General features: G+C 41.5%; 1 protein-coding gene across 2 annotated transcripts; it reads right to left on the minus strand.

The window, feature by feature from the left end:
- Nucleotides 1-2,112: 2,112 nt before the first annotated feature.
- On the minus strand, nt 2,113-16,199 carry LOC310986131 (protein Wiz-like). Of its 2 annotated transcripts, XM_083971910.1 has the most exons (9): nt 16,148-16,199; nt 15,460-15,555; nt 13,431-13,916; nt 11,171-11,968; nt 7,842-8,195; nt 6,495-6,715; nt 6,205-6,376; nt 5,392-5,548; nt 2,113-3,139 (listed from the first exon to the last, which is right to left on the minus strand). In XM_083971910.1, the coding sequence occupies exons 2-9, from the start codon at nt 15,470-15,472 to the stop codon at nt 2,971-2,973; spliced, it is 2,370 nt and encodes a 789-aa protein (XP_083828036.1). In that variant the 5' UTR covers nt 15,473-15,555; nt 16,148-16,199; the 3' UTR covers nt 2,113-2,970. The 2 variants fall into 2 exon arrangements, with proteins under 2 accessions (XP_083828036.1, XP_083828037.1); XM_083971911.1 differs by lacking the exon at nt 15,460-15,555 and having other exon boundaries at nt 16,148-16,176.
- Between the last annotated feature and the right edge of the window lie 3,911 nt (nt 16,200-20,110).

The following is a 20,110-nucleotide window of genomic DNA, read 5'->3' on the forward strand; positions in this document are numbered from 1 at the left end:
TCCATCAGTGGCTGGAGGTGGACTCCCTTCTGGCAGTAAATCACACAGTATTGGACTCCAGGGACCGTCGCTGTGACGGGAACATTAAACAGAGGCAGTGACAGCGGAGGGTGGAGACAGCAGAAAACAGAAACGGTGTTACGCCGCATGGAAACCTACTATGGATCATCCTCTCAGCCCCTGCAGAGTCTCCCTGGCCTCTCTGCAGACACAGAAACATTTACCTTTGTTTTCTGGGAGGAGACAATTAGGTGGCAGAGACACTTGAGCAGCCTTACATCCCAGGTAATCACACAGTACATAGGAATAATACTGTGCTGTTCAATTTCTCCCAGCTTTTGAGGATGTATAAACTACATGGTGGGGAAGATAAGCTCATATATGGAGGGTATTGCACATTTTATGACTAAAGCATGAAACTTTCAGCATTTCATCTACATACCTCAAGACCTTTAGGGGTATTTGACCTCAGCATTATATTTTTACACATTATTCTCCATTGGAAACATATGAAAATCTGGGAGGTAAATCATTACCAAGAAATGTCTTCACCATTGTGTTTAGGAAGGTGTGTAATATCATGTAATAAAATGTTGAAATTCAACTCCCGTGGGAAACCCCCTAAAAATCTACTCAAAGATGGGGTACCCGTAACCAGATTTTTTGAAAATTCTGAAATGTTAAATTTGGCCTTAAGTATCTTGTGAGGGGTCAAACTAGGGGTTTTTCATGATTCTGAGTTGATCGCAAACATTAGTTTTACACCCAAAACACTCCTTAGTGGAAAAAAAAACTGCCACACCCACTTTTCCTGTTCATCGGAAACCCCCACCACCACCAATAGAATGTAATTACAGAGAAGCCATTCCTTAGCATGGCAGAGGTTGTGTCACATATTACTACTAAATACTCAATATAATATAACTTATATTCTACCCTTTTTTCTTGTAGGACATTATACAGACCCTAACATGTGAGAATCAGAGCAGATACCGGAGACAGATTATTCCTCACAGGGTTTTTACCAATTTACACCTTTCCCATTTCCTCAGGGTCAGTGGTTCAGTCCATCTAAGAGCTATCAAGGATGGAGGGCTCACTGCAGAGGCTATATTAGTAGCAGGATTAATGACACCCTGTCAACACATTGATGACTAAAGCCCTGGAAAGTGGAGGCAATCAAATGAGAATCTGCACTATAATGAATGCTACGGTGATGAGTGACAGCAACTTACTGCTTTGCTCTAAAAAAAACAACATAATAAACAAAAAAGAAAAGAAAATTGAGAATAAAACGCCGACTACTCAAATCAAGAGGCACATCTACCACAACCTTCTCAGAGCTGAGAAGTGCAGAAACACACACGGTTGTATTCTGGTGAGGACCTGGTTTAGAAGATCAACATGACTCGGCTCTGATGCTGAATGTGCAGCTGGTTTTCTCCATGATTTTCATATTTTCATGACATAGAGCTGAACGTCTATGAGCTTGAAGTTGTTGGTTTAGACAGTGGAAAGCTATTGTAATTAAAATATGGAGTAGAATAAGGAATGTGTAAACACGGGAAGTTTCAATCAAATCAAATAATAAAAAAAACACTACTACACAAGCCAGAAATATAGTGCATTTGGAAAGAATTCAGACCACATCTTTTTTTTTCATGTTTTGTTATGTTGCAGCCTGATGCTGAAACCAAAAAACATCCAAGAGATAAATTGTAAACTCTCTGCAGTGACGCAACAAAGTGCTGTTTACCGGTTCTTCCAAAAAGGGAGAACTACATCCTGTTTGGTTTGGTGTAAAAGGGTAAATCTCAAATAGACGTGGGACACATCGATGTCTTACGTGTCTCATTGGGAAACAAAGTGATTTGGACAATGGAAAACTACAGGAGACACTTTATCACAAGTGGTGCAGAACCGATGTACAGGACCTTTGCTGCATGTCATTCCCCACCTCTCATAAAAAGTATAAAATAGCTATAATTATTATAAAAAAAAAAACATCCAGATGTGATCAATATGAATGAAACTTTTGGTACAGTGAAATTCCAAACATTTATTTGAAAACCAGGCAGAAAAAGGCAATGTAAACAAGAGGATACAAAAACATGTGTGAACGAGAGAATTACATGATGGATGGAAAATTGCTCAACAATACTTGATGATAATAGAAACTACTAAGACAAATGTATCTATTGCCCATGTGGACAACCTGTATCATGACTCTTCCAGAGAGAGCTGGGACTCTTCCGTGAAATTCAGACCGTTTCTCAACAATTTCTTCCAAACAGCCTAATGTCTTTCCTTTATAGATAAAAAGCATGTTTTATACAATACATGTTTATTGTCATGACTGAATTTACGTAACAAGTTTTTATAAAAACTAGTGTAAAAAGACCAGAAACAGTTGGACACTAGAAGCTATAGAAGCACAGAAACGGTCAAAATGCCTGAGGCCTTGATTTTTAAGACGTTACCACTATATGGTATCAGTGTTGTGTTTTTCTAAAATATTTTCCATTTGATGGAAAAAAAAAATCTATCTTTCCAGATACACTTAAAAATGTATTTCATAAAAGGAGGCTCAATTCAAAGGCAAAATGAAGAGGGATCATCCTCTCAGTGTGGAACATGTTAGTTAAGAAAAGACACTGAATCACGTTTAAACACTTTTGACATTTGTACAAATGGAAGGAATGTGTGAACAGGAGGAGGAAAGGACCAATCATCAAAATACGGAATGTACTTTTAAAAAAAAAACAAAAAAAAAAACAGTGTTGTGATCCAACAAATCATGTAGATTTCACCTGAGTAGCTGGTTTTCTGCTCCTTTCCTAGTGTGACTCATGTTTATCCTTTCCATGACAAGAATGTCTATTTAGCAACAGACATTTCATCTTGACTCTGACGTGACAATTAAAAATAGAAATGATGACCTTTTGTAGTGTAACCTGAAGATTTGGAGGACTACACAGCGACCGGATCCACCAGTGCTGGAGCTGCCACTGGAGCAGCCACTGGTGCAGCAGGTGGAGACGCTTTGCCCTTGTAGCCCAGTGACAGGATGTGTTTCTGTAGGTGTGTGATCCACTGCTCTTGAACAGACAGAGGTCCATGAAACACTTCTTCACAGAACCTGCACAGCAAAACAGAGAGAGAAGAGTGACATGAAAATATTTAGTAGGGCTGGGACGATATGCTTTTCTCCCGATTCGATTCTTCTACGATTTTTTGGATGGCGATTCGATTTAAATTGCGATTCTACGATATTGCCGATTCTCTCGATTTTTAGTCTGCATTTTTAACATTTATCTGCACACAAATACTGTAGGAGCCTATAAATTAACATACTCTATAAAGTGAACCCTTTTCAGAACCTGTACTCTCTGTATGTAAAAAAGGCTAACAAATGCACATTGCACAATATTAAAAAAAAAAAAAAAAAAAAAACATTAAAAAAAAAAGAAAAAAAGAAATTGATTTTTGAAAAAAAAAAAAGATTTAAAAATCGTCAAAAAAGATATCGCGATATTTATGTGAATCAATTTTTTCTCCCACCCCTAATATTTAGGGTCCATAAATTATTAAATTATTATAGCCTTTATTTAAACACAGAAATATATTGAGGAGCAACCTCATTTACAATATAGCCGAGACAAGCACAAAACATTTGAGGACAAGACACAACACAAAATGTTTGAAACATACAAGCATATCCGAAAAACCAAAAAGTAAGAGTGACAAAGATAAATTGAAAACAGAGAAGTCGAGTTAAAAACATGAGCAGTTGGAGTTAAAATACGATCCAGTTATGGATTTAAATTGTCCTAATGATAAAAGTGTGGTGACTTTCAGATGGAGTGTTCCAGGTTGTAGGTGCACTGGGCTTTCTCTTACTTGCCATCACTGTAATTATAGTGAATGACAGTGTGACAGTGAATTGGGAATGAGTTTTGTTGTCCAAATGAACAACATGGCACAGCACAGGTTTTCCCTTCCATTTCTGCTCAAGTTGATGTTAGTTGTTCAGCTAAATCACAGTCAGCACAGTCTGGCTTTATTTCCCAGTTCAGACCTGGTATTAACTGTGCAGCCCCTTATAATTAGGGGACAAATTGTAGAGGTAGTAGACAAGTTCAAATATCTAGGTACATATATTGATTGTAACCTAAATTTTAAAAACCTGTAACCAACGTCTCCATCTACTGCGCAAGCTCAACTCCTTCAGAGTGAGCAAGCACATTATGGAAACAGTTTATAAGAACCTGATAGAGGGCATTCTACCTTTTAACATGGCAATGTGGTATGGTAAACCAAACATTAAAGGAAGAAGGCAAGCTGCAGAGAATAGTAAACCTTGCCTCAAAAATCATAGGGACAAGACAGAAACAATTAAGTTGTATGTACAGTACGAGGAACTGCTTAGGACAAAAAGCTGTCAAAATAGCAAACGATCCCTCTCATCCACTCAATAGGGAGTTTGAACTTCTTCCCTCTGGTAGACCTTACAAAGTGCCAAGGGCAAATCATAATATTTTTTAAAAATGCCTTTATTCCTAATGCAATTGGGGCACTGAACACCATGCCCCGTTGATGTGTTGTAATGTAACTGCCACTGCTGTCCTGCTTTTTGCCCTGAAGATGTCTGTGTGTAAGTGTTGTTGTTGTTGTTGTCCTGCTTGTTGTTTTTACGAGACCAAAAACAAATTTCCACACCGTGGACAATAAATGAAACTAACTAACTAACTAACTAACTAACTAACTAACTAACTAACATCTGTCTCCTCAAATTCAATCATACAACTGATTACTAAAGTGCTATAGTCTTTAGCAGAGGGAACGCAAAAATGTGTCCTGGGCCACGTCGGGGTCCATTGAAGGACTGCCTAATCCACAGATGTCCTCTAATAGTGCCACCAGTTTCATCATCAAACCAAAATATTCTAGCGTTTCAATTTCAGCTGCGGATTCACTCAACCCCTTAATGACCCGCTCTCTCAAACTCAATGACAATGAACCCTTCTGTCACAGTCGGACTGGCTAAGAATAGCACCCAGGTTTATTTGCATTTCAAGTAGGGAAGCGTGATTTGATCACAAGTGGTCACTGGAGACGTGGGCGGTGCTTGAATCACCTGAAATAGAACTTGTTAGTCTGAACAGGGTGTTATTCATGAAGCTGGATAAGGTTTCCACTGTGGAAAATACAGGAACCTAGGACCTGACTCCACAAATCTTACTGTCCAGTCTGAGCTGCCTTACTTTCTGTCACGGACATGACTTCAGTATTTTAGTGACCTATAGAGTAGGATACAGTGCCAACAGAGTTTGTGTTTCTGAAAAATCAACGGGAATGTGATTCTTTATATTTTGTACTTTATAGACTGACCTGCACTTGAGGGAGTAGACCTTTCCCACCAGCTTGACCAGCGGTGTTAGTGGGGGCTTTGGTAGCATAGCGGGGATGCTGCCAGACCGTGATGGCTGCTGGGAGTTGGAGTCCCGATTGACCTCCCTACGAACTACATGTCTTGGTAGATGGACCCCTGAAATTTCAGAGATGTTACAGTAGTTAGTAAGTAAGTAATGTTGCAGAAATAAGTACGTAGATGTTTCTATCCATAATAACAGTGTGTCTGTATCTTCAGGGTATAACAGGAATCTTGAAGTTAATTTCTATACCTTTTTAAGACTTTTTCAAGACCTTCTGAATATTTTTCAATGCCTCACCGCCACTTCAAGCTGTAACCATTTACATCAGTGACACTTTTAACTTAACAGTTTTAGTTTGTGATAAAGACTATAGACCATTATGGTACAACAGAATTCAAAATAGCCCGGGATAATAAATCAAAGGCAAAGTTTATAAAAAAAAATAAAAAAATAAAAATAAATAAACATTGCTCCACTCTCAAAAAACAAAAACAACAATCTTCTTTTCTTTTTTATGTACCTGTTCATCTTTGTTTTTTAATAAAATGAAAAAATTCACACACTTTCACAATGTTTTTTAGGACTCAAACTCTTGGACAGCTAATTCAGAAAAAATACCTTCAAACTTTAAGACTTTATAAAGTTGTGAAAAGCCTTTTTAATACTTTTTCATTTTCCCAAAATTGATTTATCACCTTTTAATACTTTTGAAGACCCCCCAGATACCGTGATCTTGCTACTGTATCTATCAGAGTTGTTTTTATCTTACCCCTTGACTGGATGTGGGTTGAAAGAGAACGTGTGTGGCCGTGTGACTGTCTGGATGAGCCGGCTATGATGCCCAGGTCCTCTCTGTCTGCCCTGTGCTCAGGCTTAAAGCTGCTGCCAGGCACAGAGTCAGAGTCTGTGGACAGGCAGGGTGAAGCAGCAGCTCTCTGAGACTGAAATCAATTAACACATGGTAAATCAAGAGGAATTTCATACATGTTTGAGTGCAAATCAGTCTGACAGAGATTTATTTTAAGCATATTTTAGTGATGGATTTGTAGCACAGCCCACCTTCTTGATATAAAGGTCTCCCATACGGTAACGTCGGTTTATTGCTGCCACTTTGGCCGGGTCCTTGCGGATCAAATCACTGAGGAGCTCTATTGGCGAACTCACTCCGTCGGCCTTCCATTCGATGATTCCCAGCTGTCGGAGGTGGGCCCGCGCATGACTGGCCAGGGCCTTGCGGTTTTCAAAATCAAACCCACAAAGCTCACAGGATGTGTCTGGCACTAAAGAGATGAGAAAGTTGAGGCAAGTATTAGTCACGCATTACCAATTTAGTGAGTTCCACATATCAAGAGCTGATTTCTTTTTTTTTAACTCTTAACTTTTAGAAAACCTACAAATGGAGCAATTTGTTGCTCTTTCTGTTGCTACGTTGGCCAACGTTACCATCAAGTGCTATTTACTTACCAGTCTAGAGGAAACTTGAGTTGAGCGTCAAACTTCATATCGTCACTGACGAAGAGCTGAAATCAACCCTCCTGCTTAGCTTCTATTTCTGTTGCTGATGCTTTTCTACTGGAGTTCATATGCCAACCAACTTGCTGCATTAAAGCTTCAAAGCTGTTAATCTTAACCGCTAAGCAAACAGGTGTTAATGCTAATGTTTCCTATGTAGCACGAGCAAAACTTCAATATTCTGCAATATTCAGAGATAAAGCAGCTGCAGTGACACTGAAAATCTGTTTCTCATTTGTTCCTACTTATGTTTGTATTTCAAAAGTAATTTTTGTGTGTGAAATTTCCTAAAGCCACCAGGCAGATTTTAACAAACATCGCTAGTTTTATAGCTGTGGACTATGCGGATCCACCACTATGTAAGAAAACATTTTCTTCAGTGGCACAAGCCTCTTAAAAGGAGAATTCCGATCATCCTGATGGTCACCCAGTGTTGGGGGGAGCAAAAAACGCCACTAAAATTGATGCAGGCAAACCTGAGTTACACCATGGCTAGACGGCACTAGCGATAGCAACCACGCTAACAGATGGGGGCAATTCTTTCAACCACAACAAACAATATATAAACTCTGTGTTTTTAAAACACAAGTTTATACTGTTTATACTGTACACTATATGAGTTCAGTGGTGTCATAAGGATTCCAGTCATGTACCAGAGATATTTGATTGTTTTCTGAGTGTTTGTTGTGGTTGAAAGAATTGCCCCCATGGATTAGCGTTGTGGCTATCCCTAGCGCCATCTAGCCATGGTGTAACTCTGGTTTGCCTGCATCAATTTTAGTCGCGTTTTTTGCTCCCCCCAACACTGGGTGACCATCAGGACAACGATTTAGGGGTCAGAAATGACCGGAATCCTCCTTTAACTGTTGCTTTAGAGTGGTGTCAACTACTCACCAGTGTGTGTGGCTGCACTCTTGCCAGCTGGGGATGTTTCTTTTATGGAATAGTCAAGAGGGGTGGTACAACTGTTGGAGGCCGGTTCCCTCGTCTGGGAGCCATCCAGGGGCCGTTTGGAGCTTTGAGGGGTCCATGGGGCTTTTCCTGATGCTGAAGACGATTTCTTGCCATCGTCACCATGCAACATGACCTCTCTGAGGAGGTCAATTGGCGATGTTTTGATGGACCAGGTGAGGCCCAGCTGACGGAGATGAGCGCGGACGTGGCAGGACAAGGCTTTGCGGGTGTCAAAAAGCTGGCCACAGAAGTCACAGAGGACTGTTGGTGGGGAGTGGACGTCTGTGGAGGACACTGAGGGGACAAATGCACATTGTGATGTACATATATAAATCATACAGTGTACAAATAAACACAAATCAGTATTATAATTGTACTTAAAGCTGGGGTAGGCAGGATTTGTTTGGAAAACAAGCCTACAGCCCCCCGGTATCTTTGACCAATCAGGAACTAGGGGTGTGACTGTGTACTAGGGGTGTCACGATTCTCCAAATCCTCGATTCGATTTGATTTTCGATTTTAGGGTCACGATTCGATTCGATTCTCGATTTTTTTTCTTTTTCTTACAGCACAGACGCCTATGCTATTTTCAGACTAGTCTAGTCTACGATCATTGGTTTTATTCATCAAATTTTGTACAGTAAATCTTATTTCAAAAGATGGGCTACATATAAGTGATGCAATTTCCATAATGTATCACATTAGGCACTAATGGTCACATTTAAATAATTTCTTTACAATATAAAGGTAACATGCCCCCAAAAATCATGATCCTGGGGCCAAAATTGCCCCCAAGGTTTTGAAACAAATATATTTATATCTGTACATTATCATAATTTTATTTTCATTAATTTACCGTCGTGTCTCATTATTCTCCTGATGTCGGCTTAATGTAATGTAAACAGATTGCGCTGATACGCGAGAGTCATGTGACAGCGGGGCAGAGCTGCAGCGCTGCGATGGACCTGATGATCAGGTCCTGATCAGACTGGTGGTGGCCACTGGCCCACAGTCAATCAGTCCCGGATCCTCCACCGTCACCAGATCCCCAGAAAGCCCCCGCAAATAATACATCGACAAAAAGTGGCAAGTTGCAGCTTTTCGTCGGCTTATTATTTGCGTTTTTTTTTTTTTTTTTTTTAATCCTATAACGTCTCTGCAACATGCGGCTCTCAGCGCTTGTCGGTGCTGTGTAGTTAGAGCTGTGTCTCCCTCCTGTTTCCCAGGTAGGAGGGGGACAATAGCCCACCAGGGCTGGGTGATAAAACGCTATAAATGTGAAATAACTTTTCTTCGATAGAAATATGAGACGTGGTCGATTCGGTTTCATTCATCCATGTTTTGGCAAATAGCCAATGATATTGAGAGTTGCGCCGTGCCGAACCAATCATGTGGCTGGAATAGAGCCAGTCAACATGTGCATTTGTTTGGGTTGCTGCAGACGTGCACAGCAGCTGACACCGCCGGTAGAAAAAAAGAGAGAGAGCGAGGGAGAGGGAGAGAGAGAGTTGCAGAGAATGAGTGGGTGTTGTCTCGAAATAAAAAGTAAAGGAGAACTCGGACCAGTGACTGACAAGACGCTTGGTGCAATGGGGACAACGGGCAGTTGTAGCTTTGCGTGCGGGGGGGAGGGGGGATCGTCGATCCTCTCTTTGACTCCGATGCTCGAGATCGTGACGTAATTTCGATCGATTTCGATAAAAAATCGAAATCGTGACACCCCTACTGTGTACACGTGTAAACGTTTACAGGGAATGAAACTGTAAACGTTTAGTAAAAAATCCCTAAACGATACACGCAATTATTATTTTTTTATTTTTTTATTTTTTTACATAGCGTACATTTTGGGGGGCTGGGTTAAAAATAGTCCCTCACACTGTCTTAATTTAGAGAAAACTATGATTTAATAAAAATGATGCTGTGACGCGCTTCCCTCCTCCAGACAAAATGTGCGTGAGTGAGTTTTTTTTTCCTTTCTTTGGCGCCGCCACCGAGTAAACGCCGGGTCAGACATTGCTTTTCTGGTTGCCAAAAAATATTCTATGCAAATATAGCCTCCCTAAACACAAACAAATAACCTTAAAAGAATTGAAAGGGGTGTCTCGAGACATTGAAGACGGCCGAGGACTGTCCACTCCTCTCATCCGCACTTCAGCACCTGTCCTGGGCTGCACAGTGTCGGCTCGGCTCACTCCTCGTTTTAAATGACTTACTCCTTTTAAAAGTAGCGTAAACAATTTACTGTTCTGATAACTCATACGTGTGTAGGGTTAGGCAGTACGGTGCATTATTATTAGTTATACTTCAAAAATAAAGGACGGTGGAGCGAGCCAAGCTGTAGCCCAGGACAGGTGCTGAAGTGTGGGAGAGGAGGGGAGAGACTGGGCTCCGCGGGGTGCAGCGGATCAGGAAGGGTGGAGGTCAGCGAGACCGGGGGGGGGGGGGGGGGTACGGGGGTACGGTGGTCGACTCTGAACGCTCACCGGGCAGATCTCTCCAGTTACGGTGCGGTGCGTGTCGGGGGGGAGGGGGGCGGGACGAATCCGCCGTCCGGTCTCCTCCGCTCCGGTGTAACACCGGCACGGTGGCGCAGTGTCACCGGCTGCGCATATCAGACTAAACAAAAATAAGGCTATAGCAACCTATAGCGGTCCTGAAGCGTGTACACGTGTACACGAAAAAAAATGCACAGTGTACACGTGTACATATTTTCGTACACGTTCACATCCCTATCAGGAACCACCAGACCAGAATAGATTGGATGGTTCAACGATACCGGGAGCGGTAGGCTTTTCAGCCTGCTGCACACAGAGACATAGAGAAACACTGTGATTGCCCCAAACACACATACCTTTCCTTGATACTAGAACGGCGGAGCAGAGCCGTGAGCTGCTCAGAGCTTCTTGGTTTGGAATTTCTTGGTTTTTCCTCATCAAAACAACTCTTTCTGGTAACGTTCCATTATTATCTCATAGCGTGGTGAATGTGCAGGTCACAACTTGTCCACCAGAGCGTTTTGGAGTTGTTGGATTGTGTATTTGATGAGTTTGATGAGGGAAACCAAGAAATCCCATGAGCTCCCATGAGCTCTGAACAGCTCACGGCTCTGCTCTGTCGTTCTAAAAATAGCTTACACCGACAATTAAAGGTAACGAACCTACTGCTATGACTATAGGAATTATGGCAATGGGCCAATTTTCCAAAATGTTAAACTATCCCTTTAATTATTTAACCAGCCTATGCTAACAATGTATGGCTGCCAGATTTACCTGTATTAAAAGGCTTTGAAGCGTCAGCAGTGGGGGACTTCTGCATGAGAGAGTTGCTGAGAGTGTCGGAGGACTTTGGTTGAAGAGAGAGTTCAACCTCCTCAGGCTCAGGCTTGGGCTTCCTGAGGAGGGGGTCTACTGCTAGCCGAAAGCCTTTCTTAGCCTTCGGGGCCTTGCTGAAAGCAGACTGAGGAGACTGAGGGGTCTTTCCAGGACTTGAGATGAAGGATGTGGAGGGAAGTGGACTCCGGGACCGGTCCATTGTTGGAATCAGTGCTGGGGCTGTAGCGGCCACAGCAGATGAGCTGGATGTCCTGTTTGTTCTGGGGGGGTGCATAGCTTCTATCATGCCACTGCTGACCAGTTCCCTGATGGTGTCGACTGCAGAGGTTTTCCCCATCAAGTCAGTCACCCCCATCTGACGCAGGTGAGCTCGAGCATGGCTGCCCAGGCCTTTACGATTCTCAAATTCCTCCCCGCACAGGACACAGGTGCAATCCTCTGACGTTCTCGGTCGTTTGTTGGGGGGAGTCGCAGATGGAAGGGACAAGTCGGAGGAACGTCTGGAGGAGGACTTGGGGGGGCTGTTTGAGGTCTGTGGCCTCTGTTGCTCACTGCTGATAGGTTTGAGATCCTCCTCTTCCATAATCTGGTAAAGAAAATCAATAGGGCTGCCCTTGATGTCACTGTCAGGGATTCCAATCTGTCGCAGATGGGCCCGAGCGTGACTGGACAAGCCCTTGCGTGTCTCATACCAGCAGCCACAAAGCTGGCAAACATGGACCTCATCATTGGTGTCTGAAAAGTATGGGAGAAAGGCATCATGTCAACAGGAGACTGAGGCAATGTATTTTCCTAAGATAAGAATATTACATCTTAAGACTCAAACTGTCTTTCACATACAGCTGCACACCTCACTTTTTCTTTAGTTCAGATATCGTCTTTCTGTCTACCGTAAAACATCGGTCCTCCTGCATTTAAAGGGATACGCCAACTTTTTTTTTTCGTGTCTTGCCTCACTCCCAAGTCCATGACAAGCAGATGGACACCATCCTTTCGACTGTGCGTGCAGTAACAAGGGAGATAGAGCCGTATCGCCCGTAATTAGCTTAGCTCAAACGCTGGAAGTGTATAGGTAGTGTTAGCCTGCCTCTTACCCGAGCCGAAATCAGCAGTCAGAAGCTGATTTCATTTTAGCTCTAAACTCTGTAAATATATCACTTTATCAACATTTCAAACATTTTTAGGTGAGAAAGTAGCCATTTAGATCAGCAGTGTGTCGTTAATTTGTCTAAATACCAGCCGTTTAAAATTTTGTTCGGATGAATTCGGCGCTACTCAAGCTAGCCGTTGTGACCAACGCACTTCCGGTTATTTTCACAAAATAAAACACCCGTTGCCCTTTACATACAGAAAACCATGACGATAGAATTTGTGCTTTTACTTTGAAATAGGAAGCTAACCTACCCTCGATGTAGCTAGCTTGAACCAAAATAAACCGTCTTTGCTTGAACCCTCCGTTTTCACCGATCTCGTCCCGTTACCGGCATTTGACCGCTCAAGATGCCTTACCGGAGAGTTTTGTCAACTCTGAGACAAAGACCGGCCCACCGGTTTCCGTTTAGAGTTGCTGAAGAGTTTCTGATGACTTTAGGTGGAGGCAGGCTAACACTACCTATAATAATAATAATAATAATAATAATAATAATAATAATAATAATAATAATAATAATAATACATTTTATTTGTAAAGCACTTTTCTTAAACTAATCTCAAAGTGCTACAGAAACCAGAAACAAAATAAACAAAAGACTAAGAGAAAAATCAGACACGTTGAAATCAGCAGTAGATAAAACAGCTAAAGGAGGAGATTAAAGTGCAGAGAGAGAGAAAAAAAACATCTAGGGACGACCTAGGAAAGCCTGTCTGAACAAAAAAGTTTTAAGCCCTTTTTTAAAGGTGACCACAGACTGGGGTTATGCACTTCAAGCATTTGAGCCAAGCTAATTACAGGCGATACAGGCTCTCCCTTGTTACTGCACACACAGTCGAAAGGATGGTGTCTATCTGCTGGTCATGGACTCGGGAGTGAGGCAAACACACACACAAAAAAAAATGTTGGCGTATCCCTTTAAAACAAGTGAAGACCACAGATGCTATTAATTTGAATAAAACACCACAAATTCAGTGAAAATAGTGATGATTAACTGGATTTGCAAAAAGTATAGAAAGTAACGATTATGCTATTTTCAGGCAATACCTAATGTAATAGGAGCATCGGTTTCCAGTGGTGCCCAGAGTGGTTTAGTTATGGTCTGGTGATCTGAGGAGGATGAGCTGCTGCCTTCACTTAGCCTTAGAGAAGATGGAGGCGACTGGAGGACAGTGGTTGCTGATTGTTTTAATCTAACTGGAGATCCTTGATGATCCATTTTTTGTGGTGTAGTTGTGACTCTAACCGCTGTCTTGTAAGAGGAACTCTTTTCCTCTGCTACTGAGGGAGTGGCCTCTTTCTGGGGTGTGTTTTTGAGGGAGACGGCTCCAGTTGTAGAGGAGTCTGCTTTGAAGCTGGGGAGGGAGCCATCCCTCTCCTGGATAAGCTGGTAGAGGAGCTCTATGGGAGCACCGCTGCTTTCTGACAAGGTCACACCGAGCTGCCGTAGATGTAGGCGAGCATGGCTGGACAGCCCTCGGCGTGTCTCAAAGAATGTCCCACAGACTTCACATATGACTGCCTGTTGAGATGCTGTGGGGAAGATCAAATGAGAGGCTGTCACCACAAATTATGTCTCTAGTTATGAGACAAGCCAGATCTCTCTCTCCAGACATCTACAATCTGCAGCACATCTGTATCACCCCTGCATGGAACTCATTGGGATCAATTCTCTGTGAGATAACATGAGGTTTCTAACGACTGATCGAGTTAAAGCAGAAGTAAGTGGAATGTTTGTGTTAATATAAGTCTTAAATAGTTATATCTTCCGACGGCAATCACTTATATAGAGTGTTTGGTCTGAAACACGGGTCTGTCAGTCACTCTGCTCTGCTGTAAGCCGAGGAGAAAACTTTCCTTGTATCCTACAACCTTTATCCAATGAGGAGAGAGAACGGCATAAAGGGGCAGTCCTCTCTGTGTGTGCAGCCAAGGGATGCGCATGAATGTGGTGACGTAGGGACGAGGGCGGGGACTGCTAACTCCATCTGCTGACAAGAAGTTAGCCAAAACGACCGGATCGCTTACTTCTGCTTTAACTGACTTTAACTTTTTTTTTGACTGCATTGCACATGGCAGCAGAAGCTTTGAAATCGATACTAATATTATTGATGAAAGTGTGTTTTGTGTGGAGTGGTTACAGGAACAGTGTTAGCCCTACTACAGATTCATTACATCTCTAGGCCCAGCCTTGAAAAGTGATACTTTTCCACAATTAAAAGCTTGTGGTGAAATGGAAGATAAAGGTCAGTCATCCTCCATGTGCTGAACTGAGGCAGCTCACAAGCACTGAGGACTCATCCAGTCACGTACCTCGAAAGGCCTGGGTGATTCCTTCATGTCATCGGACTGTGTAATGCCACAGTCCAATTTCACATCTGCACATGTGCGACAGAATTGGTACAAAAACCACCGTCTTATTTTAAACTACACATGTCAGTGCTCCACACTGCCCTTAAATGGGGACATTTTGCCCCTAAAATTTGAGGCAGGGCAAGTAAAAGTTTCATCTACTTCTTTTTTAGTTTAGTGTGTTTATTTCGGTCTTGTAAGAACAAGTGCATGTGCAACCACTACATTTACTGTTTTTTGTTTTTTTAACACTGGAAACATGGAAGGGATTGATGTGAAATGTGAATATTTGCCTTGCAAGTCAGTTTACAGTGTGCGGCCCTAAATTTTCTGCTTGTGCTCCTACAATTTTAAGTTGGGGGCCACTGTGTTCCTAGTAATAAAAAAAAAAGTTAGTCTGGAGCCCTGCATGGGCCAACCACAATTTTGTGAATATGCACAGAGCATTTCATTTCACTTCCCATGACATTTTCCCCTTGGGCTGCTATGTCAAATTTGATTTTCTTCTTCAGGAGATGGATAAAAGTGCACCAAACCATCTCTTTTAAGTGAAGTTGCATATTTAAATGAAGCATGTCTCCAGAACTATGCAAGCTACTTTAACTGTTTGAACTGTAGTTTAAAATCAGGTGATAAACCTGATATGGTCACAATCATAAGATGGTGAGGCTGGTGACTGTGTCAGTGACATAAACAAAATGTCAGCATTCACAACTTCCCTCACCTGGTGAATCCATGGCTGCTGATGACGCTGTGTCTTAGTTTTGAGGGACTGACGGTCTGGTTTCCTGCAGATCCTCTCAAGACACAGATCTACAATCTGAATTTAGTAAAACGGTTAATCAATCTCAGGGAAATAATAATACCTTTGTTCACAACAACTTATAGATGGTCAGACATAGCTTTTAGTTATGCAAAATTCAATGCAAAAATAAACGTAACTTTACTAGTTTACAGTACACAGACTGATGCAGTAATACAACAAACCTGTTGCTCGGAAAGTCCGTTTTAAAATACCGTGATACGATCATGAGCTCGGGATGAGAAGTAACGTTAGCCTGTGGAGAAACATCTCTACAGCTGTAGACTGAAATTTGACATGTTGTTCACGTTTGGAAAAACTTATCTAAATGAAACTCCAGCTTCGCATTTAAACAAAATACCTCTTAGCCGAGAGAAAAGCTAAAAAAAATAAAATAAAAATAAAACCTGAGTGACTGGAGCATCTTCTGAAAACAGCAGAAAGCTAACTGGAGCTACCTCTGTTCAGCCCTTTGTATTCCTGAAGCGTGCTAACGATAGCTACGTGCCCGCAACAACTGCGTTACTTGTCAAAAAGCGAGCAGATACGCGTGTTACACCTTCAGCTGTAGATCTAACCAAAATTATTACGCTCACATTAAAGTACTCACCTAGAAGCATTCACCGACTACCTCAAAACATCAGTCTCACACACGGATGTGACTAGCGGAAGTAGCTACTGGTCGACACGGTCCCGGTGATTTCTTTTTCATAATAAAAGCCCCAAGGATCCACTAGGACTGTTGCAGGTGATTATGTGCCCCCTAGTGACACTCCACAGAAAGGCTGGGCGCTCCGTAAAATACCAATAGGCCTATACTTTATCCATACAGCACCCAATCAAAAAGAAAGAAAGAAAGAAAGAAAGAAAGAAAGAAAGAAAGAGGTTCAAGCCAACAATTGAAAATCATCAATAAAAAAAAATCAAAATATGAAAAGATGTAGCCTAATGCTAAATTATTAATCTAAATTCCAGTCAAAAAAAAAAAAAAAAGTCAAATAAGTGCAACTAGAGAATGCATTTCCTGAAGGAAATACGGGTGAATGCTGAAAGCTGGAAGCTGAATGAGCTGAATAAATTGTTGAAACTATGCTGAATTAAGTTAAGAAACTGCTGAAGAAATCTTGAAGAGATGAAACAATATATGAAGAGTATAAAATGGTTTGAAATTACTTGAATTGTTGAAGATCAGTATGAAGAAATTGAAAGTCTGAAGTCTACTCAGATTTACTAAAATAAGTGAGAGTAAGTAGAGACATGACATAATGGAAAAATACCTGAACTGTTTTAGATGAGTGTAAAAAAAAAAGGTCTAAAAGCAGGTGAAATGTTGAAAACGCAGAGGAACATGTTAGTAATTAAATTAAGTGAGTTTGAATTTTTGAAGATTAGTGTGAAAAAATTTACATTTAGGCTAAGTCTGCTTAAATAGCCTATATTATCAACAGCTTGAAAGCATTTGTTGAACAAATATTACTGAAGATGAAGCCATACCTGAAGAGTAGTATAGCCTATAATTTGTAAGCAGGAGGCTGAATGACATGAAATGGATAAAAATACCTGAACTGTTGAAGATGAGTGAGGAAAAAAAGTGTGAAAATATATATAGGCCTACTTTATAAATGAAAAATGTGAAACTCCTGAAGTGGTCTAAAAATGGTCTGAATTGTTGGAATTAAAGGAGCATTATCGCAAATACAGCAGTAATAGCATAAAATAAGATGAAATATGCAAAAGATGGGTCGGGGGGAGCCATAACTAAATTTACAAAACGTTTAAACGAGGCTCCTCTCTCTGCCTGACAGCTGCCCACTTGTTTATATCTGATAAGCTCCGCCTGGCTCCATCTAGTGGCCGAATTAAGAATTTGGATTTGCGATAATGCTCCTTTAACCCCTTTTCGCTCCTATAAATTCTGTAATATTCGCCTATCCAAGGTGTACCCAAAGTAAATTGAATGCTGTTCTTGAACTGTTTGGAGAATATGGATGGGCTTGGTCTCTTTTGAAGGGTATCACTCTGACGTTTTTCCCTAAACTGAAATAATCATGCTACTATCATTGAATAATCTAAGTTGGAACACACTGAATTAGAATGTTTTTATTCTCGCCTGAATTTTTTTGTTGCAATCAGATGCCTGAAGATGAGTGTAGCTGAGAATTTTAGCTGGAAAACACAATGGGACTACAGCATGAAGCCTTACCTGGCCCCAGTTCAAATTTGATAACAATTCTGCTAAAAATGAGTATTTTACACATGTTTTTCTAAGTGTATGTCTAGGCGTTTTCCTAAAGTTGCCATTGAGAAACAATACTGCGCCAAAGTGCAGCATTTGCACAGTTACGCATGAAGATGGCAGTGTTGCCTTTTCCCAGGGACCATGAATGCAGCATATCGTTCGTTTCGTAATTTCATTGGCTATTCAATGCATCAGTTGCCATCGGGATCGGTCCCTATTGGCTGAAGCCATTCAGCGCTGTCGGAGGGGATGTTCCTCATGAGACGCAGCCACTCATTCGCTATTGCAGGCGGCAGCCGGGGACAGGGAGCTTGTGATTGGTCGAGTGAGCTGTCAATGGAAAGGTCAGAGGGCAGCGCCATTTTGAGAAGTGAAATAAACAGTTTTCATGTAAACGCCGGACTTATGAGGAGAAATAAACGGATTTACTGGATATACAATGCGTAATTTCATAAGATGCAGCAGCGGGATGAGGCTATCTACCGGTACAACCGTGTGTTTTGGACTAAATACTTTACTGGATTGGATTTACTGGACTTTTCTGAATGTAACGAGACCAAGCTTGTGGGGAAACCCTGTGATCCTGAGCCTGCCCTGACACAAATCGTGAGTTATATCGGCTTTTTACGAACTTTGTTAGCATGTTTAAAGTCTGATTCGAGTGTTGCTGTGATGATTATATTTGGAAATGGTCGGCATATCTTTAATCACAAGAGTTTTAGCTTTCCAACGATATGTGGCATGACTATTTCAAGTCACTGGTGACATCCTCTATGACACCTCCCTGTTTAAAACCCCCCCGGGGGCCCGTGGGCGGGCCGTTGGAACACCGCGGTAAAGTGAGCCGCTGTTTGCGAGATAGTGGTAAAGTGAGCCGCTGTTTGATTATTGTTGGGCGCGCGCTACAGTAAATACGGTAAACACGGTTCTCGAGCAAAGTGAAGGTCCTGAAAGATACATAAAGCCTATGTGCTTTTACTGGAGAAATGTGGAGGAAAATCACTTACAAGATTAATCAACTTTTTAATTATATTTCATTGCCGTAAAGGGGAGAAAAATCACCTTTCATCGACATTTTACTGTAGAAATGTGGAGAAAAATTAATTTAAAACGACCCCTATAATAAAAGCCATTTACTGTATGCTGACCTTTGACCTTACGTCACATCAATTCCTTCATAGGTGTGCTCCTCATTTCTTTTGCATACTGTTCCCGGGGTCTTATTCTACTTCTGATATCATTTTGGTGGCATTCTACTGTAGAAATTTGAAGAAAAATTATAGCTGCTGCGCAGCGATGGGTCGGGTCCGGGCTACTTTTGGGCAAATTTAGGCAATTCTGAGCAACAAACAGGAGAATAGGAAGACAAGACAGTTGACCTTATAATGTTCAATTTGCATCAGTTGAGGATTGAACCCACAACCTCTGGAACCAAAGACCATTGTCTATCGCACTGAGCTAATTGACAAGGGGCAGTTCAATAGTGGCTTCACAAATTGAGTAAGCCATTCACTGTCGTGTAGGCAGATTTGAAACCACAGTAAAAAGAAAAATCAGTTTTTGAGGTAAAATAATGATATGTATTTGTCAAACATCAACTACGAGTCTAAGATGTTAGGAGCCTTCGCACATGGTCCAGTCCAAGCTATTTGTTTGTTTTTTTAATTTAGAGGCTTGCTGTGATGCCACCATCAGTACAACTGTCTTGTGTTTCATATTGAGGTCAACTGACATTTTGATCTGTCATCATCATCGCCCTTGCTGGGTCTCGAACTCACAACCTCTGACACCAAGAACCAGCTCCTAACTCACTGAGCTAATTGGCTGGTAGTGAGAGCTGCTGTGTAGCTTCATTTATCCACTCAGGGAGTCAGTGCCCAGGCAGCTGTTGTCAAGGCAGATTTCAGAAAGTCAGAAATTCTATTATCTAAACAAAAATCTGTTAATACATAAATTGCATTTAGACAGCAAAACAGCTTAAGGACATGTGACATTTTGATCCGTCATCATCATCATCATCACCCTTGCTGGGTCTCAAACTCACAACCTCTGACACCAAGAACCAGCTCCTAACTCGCTGAGCTAATTAGCTGGTAGTGAGACCTGCTGTGTAGCTTCATTTATCCACTCAGGTGAGTCAGTGCCCGGGCAGCTGTTGTGATGAAATGGTCAAAATGTCAATAATTCAGTCATCTAAACAAAAATCTGATAATACATAAATTGCATCTTGACAGCATGGAAATGTTGGTGATTTGTTTTTAATGATAAGTGTTTTGCTTCATAAGAGAAAATCTGATGTTTATAAATTCCACTCTCACATTGACTGCAGTTGTT

The sequence above is a fragment of the Trachurus trachurus genome (genome assembly GCF_905171665.1).
Source record: "Trachurus trachurus genome assembly, chromosome: 1".
In the NCBI taxonomy this organism is placed as follows: Eukaryota; Metazoa; Chordata; class Actinopteri; order Carangiformes; family Carangidae; genus Trachurus; species Trachurus trachurus.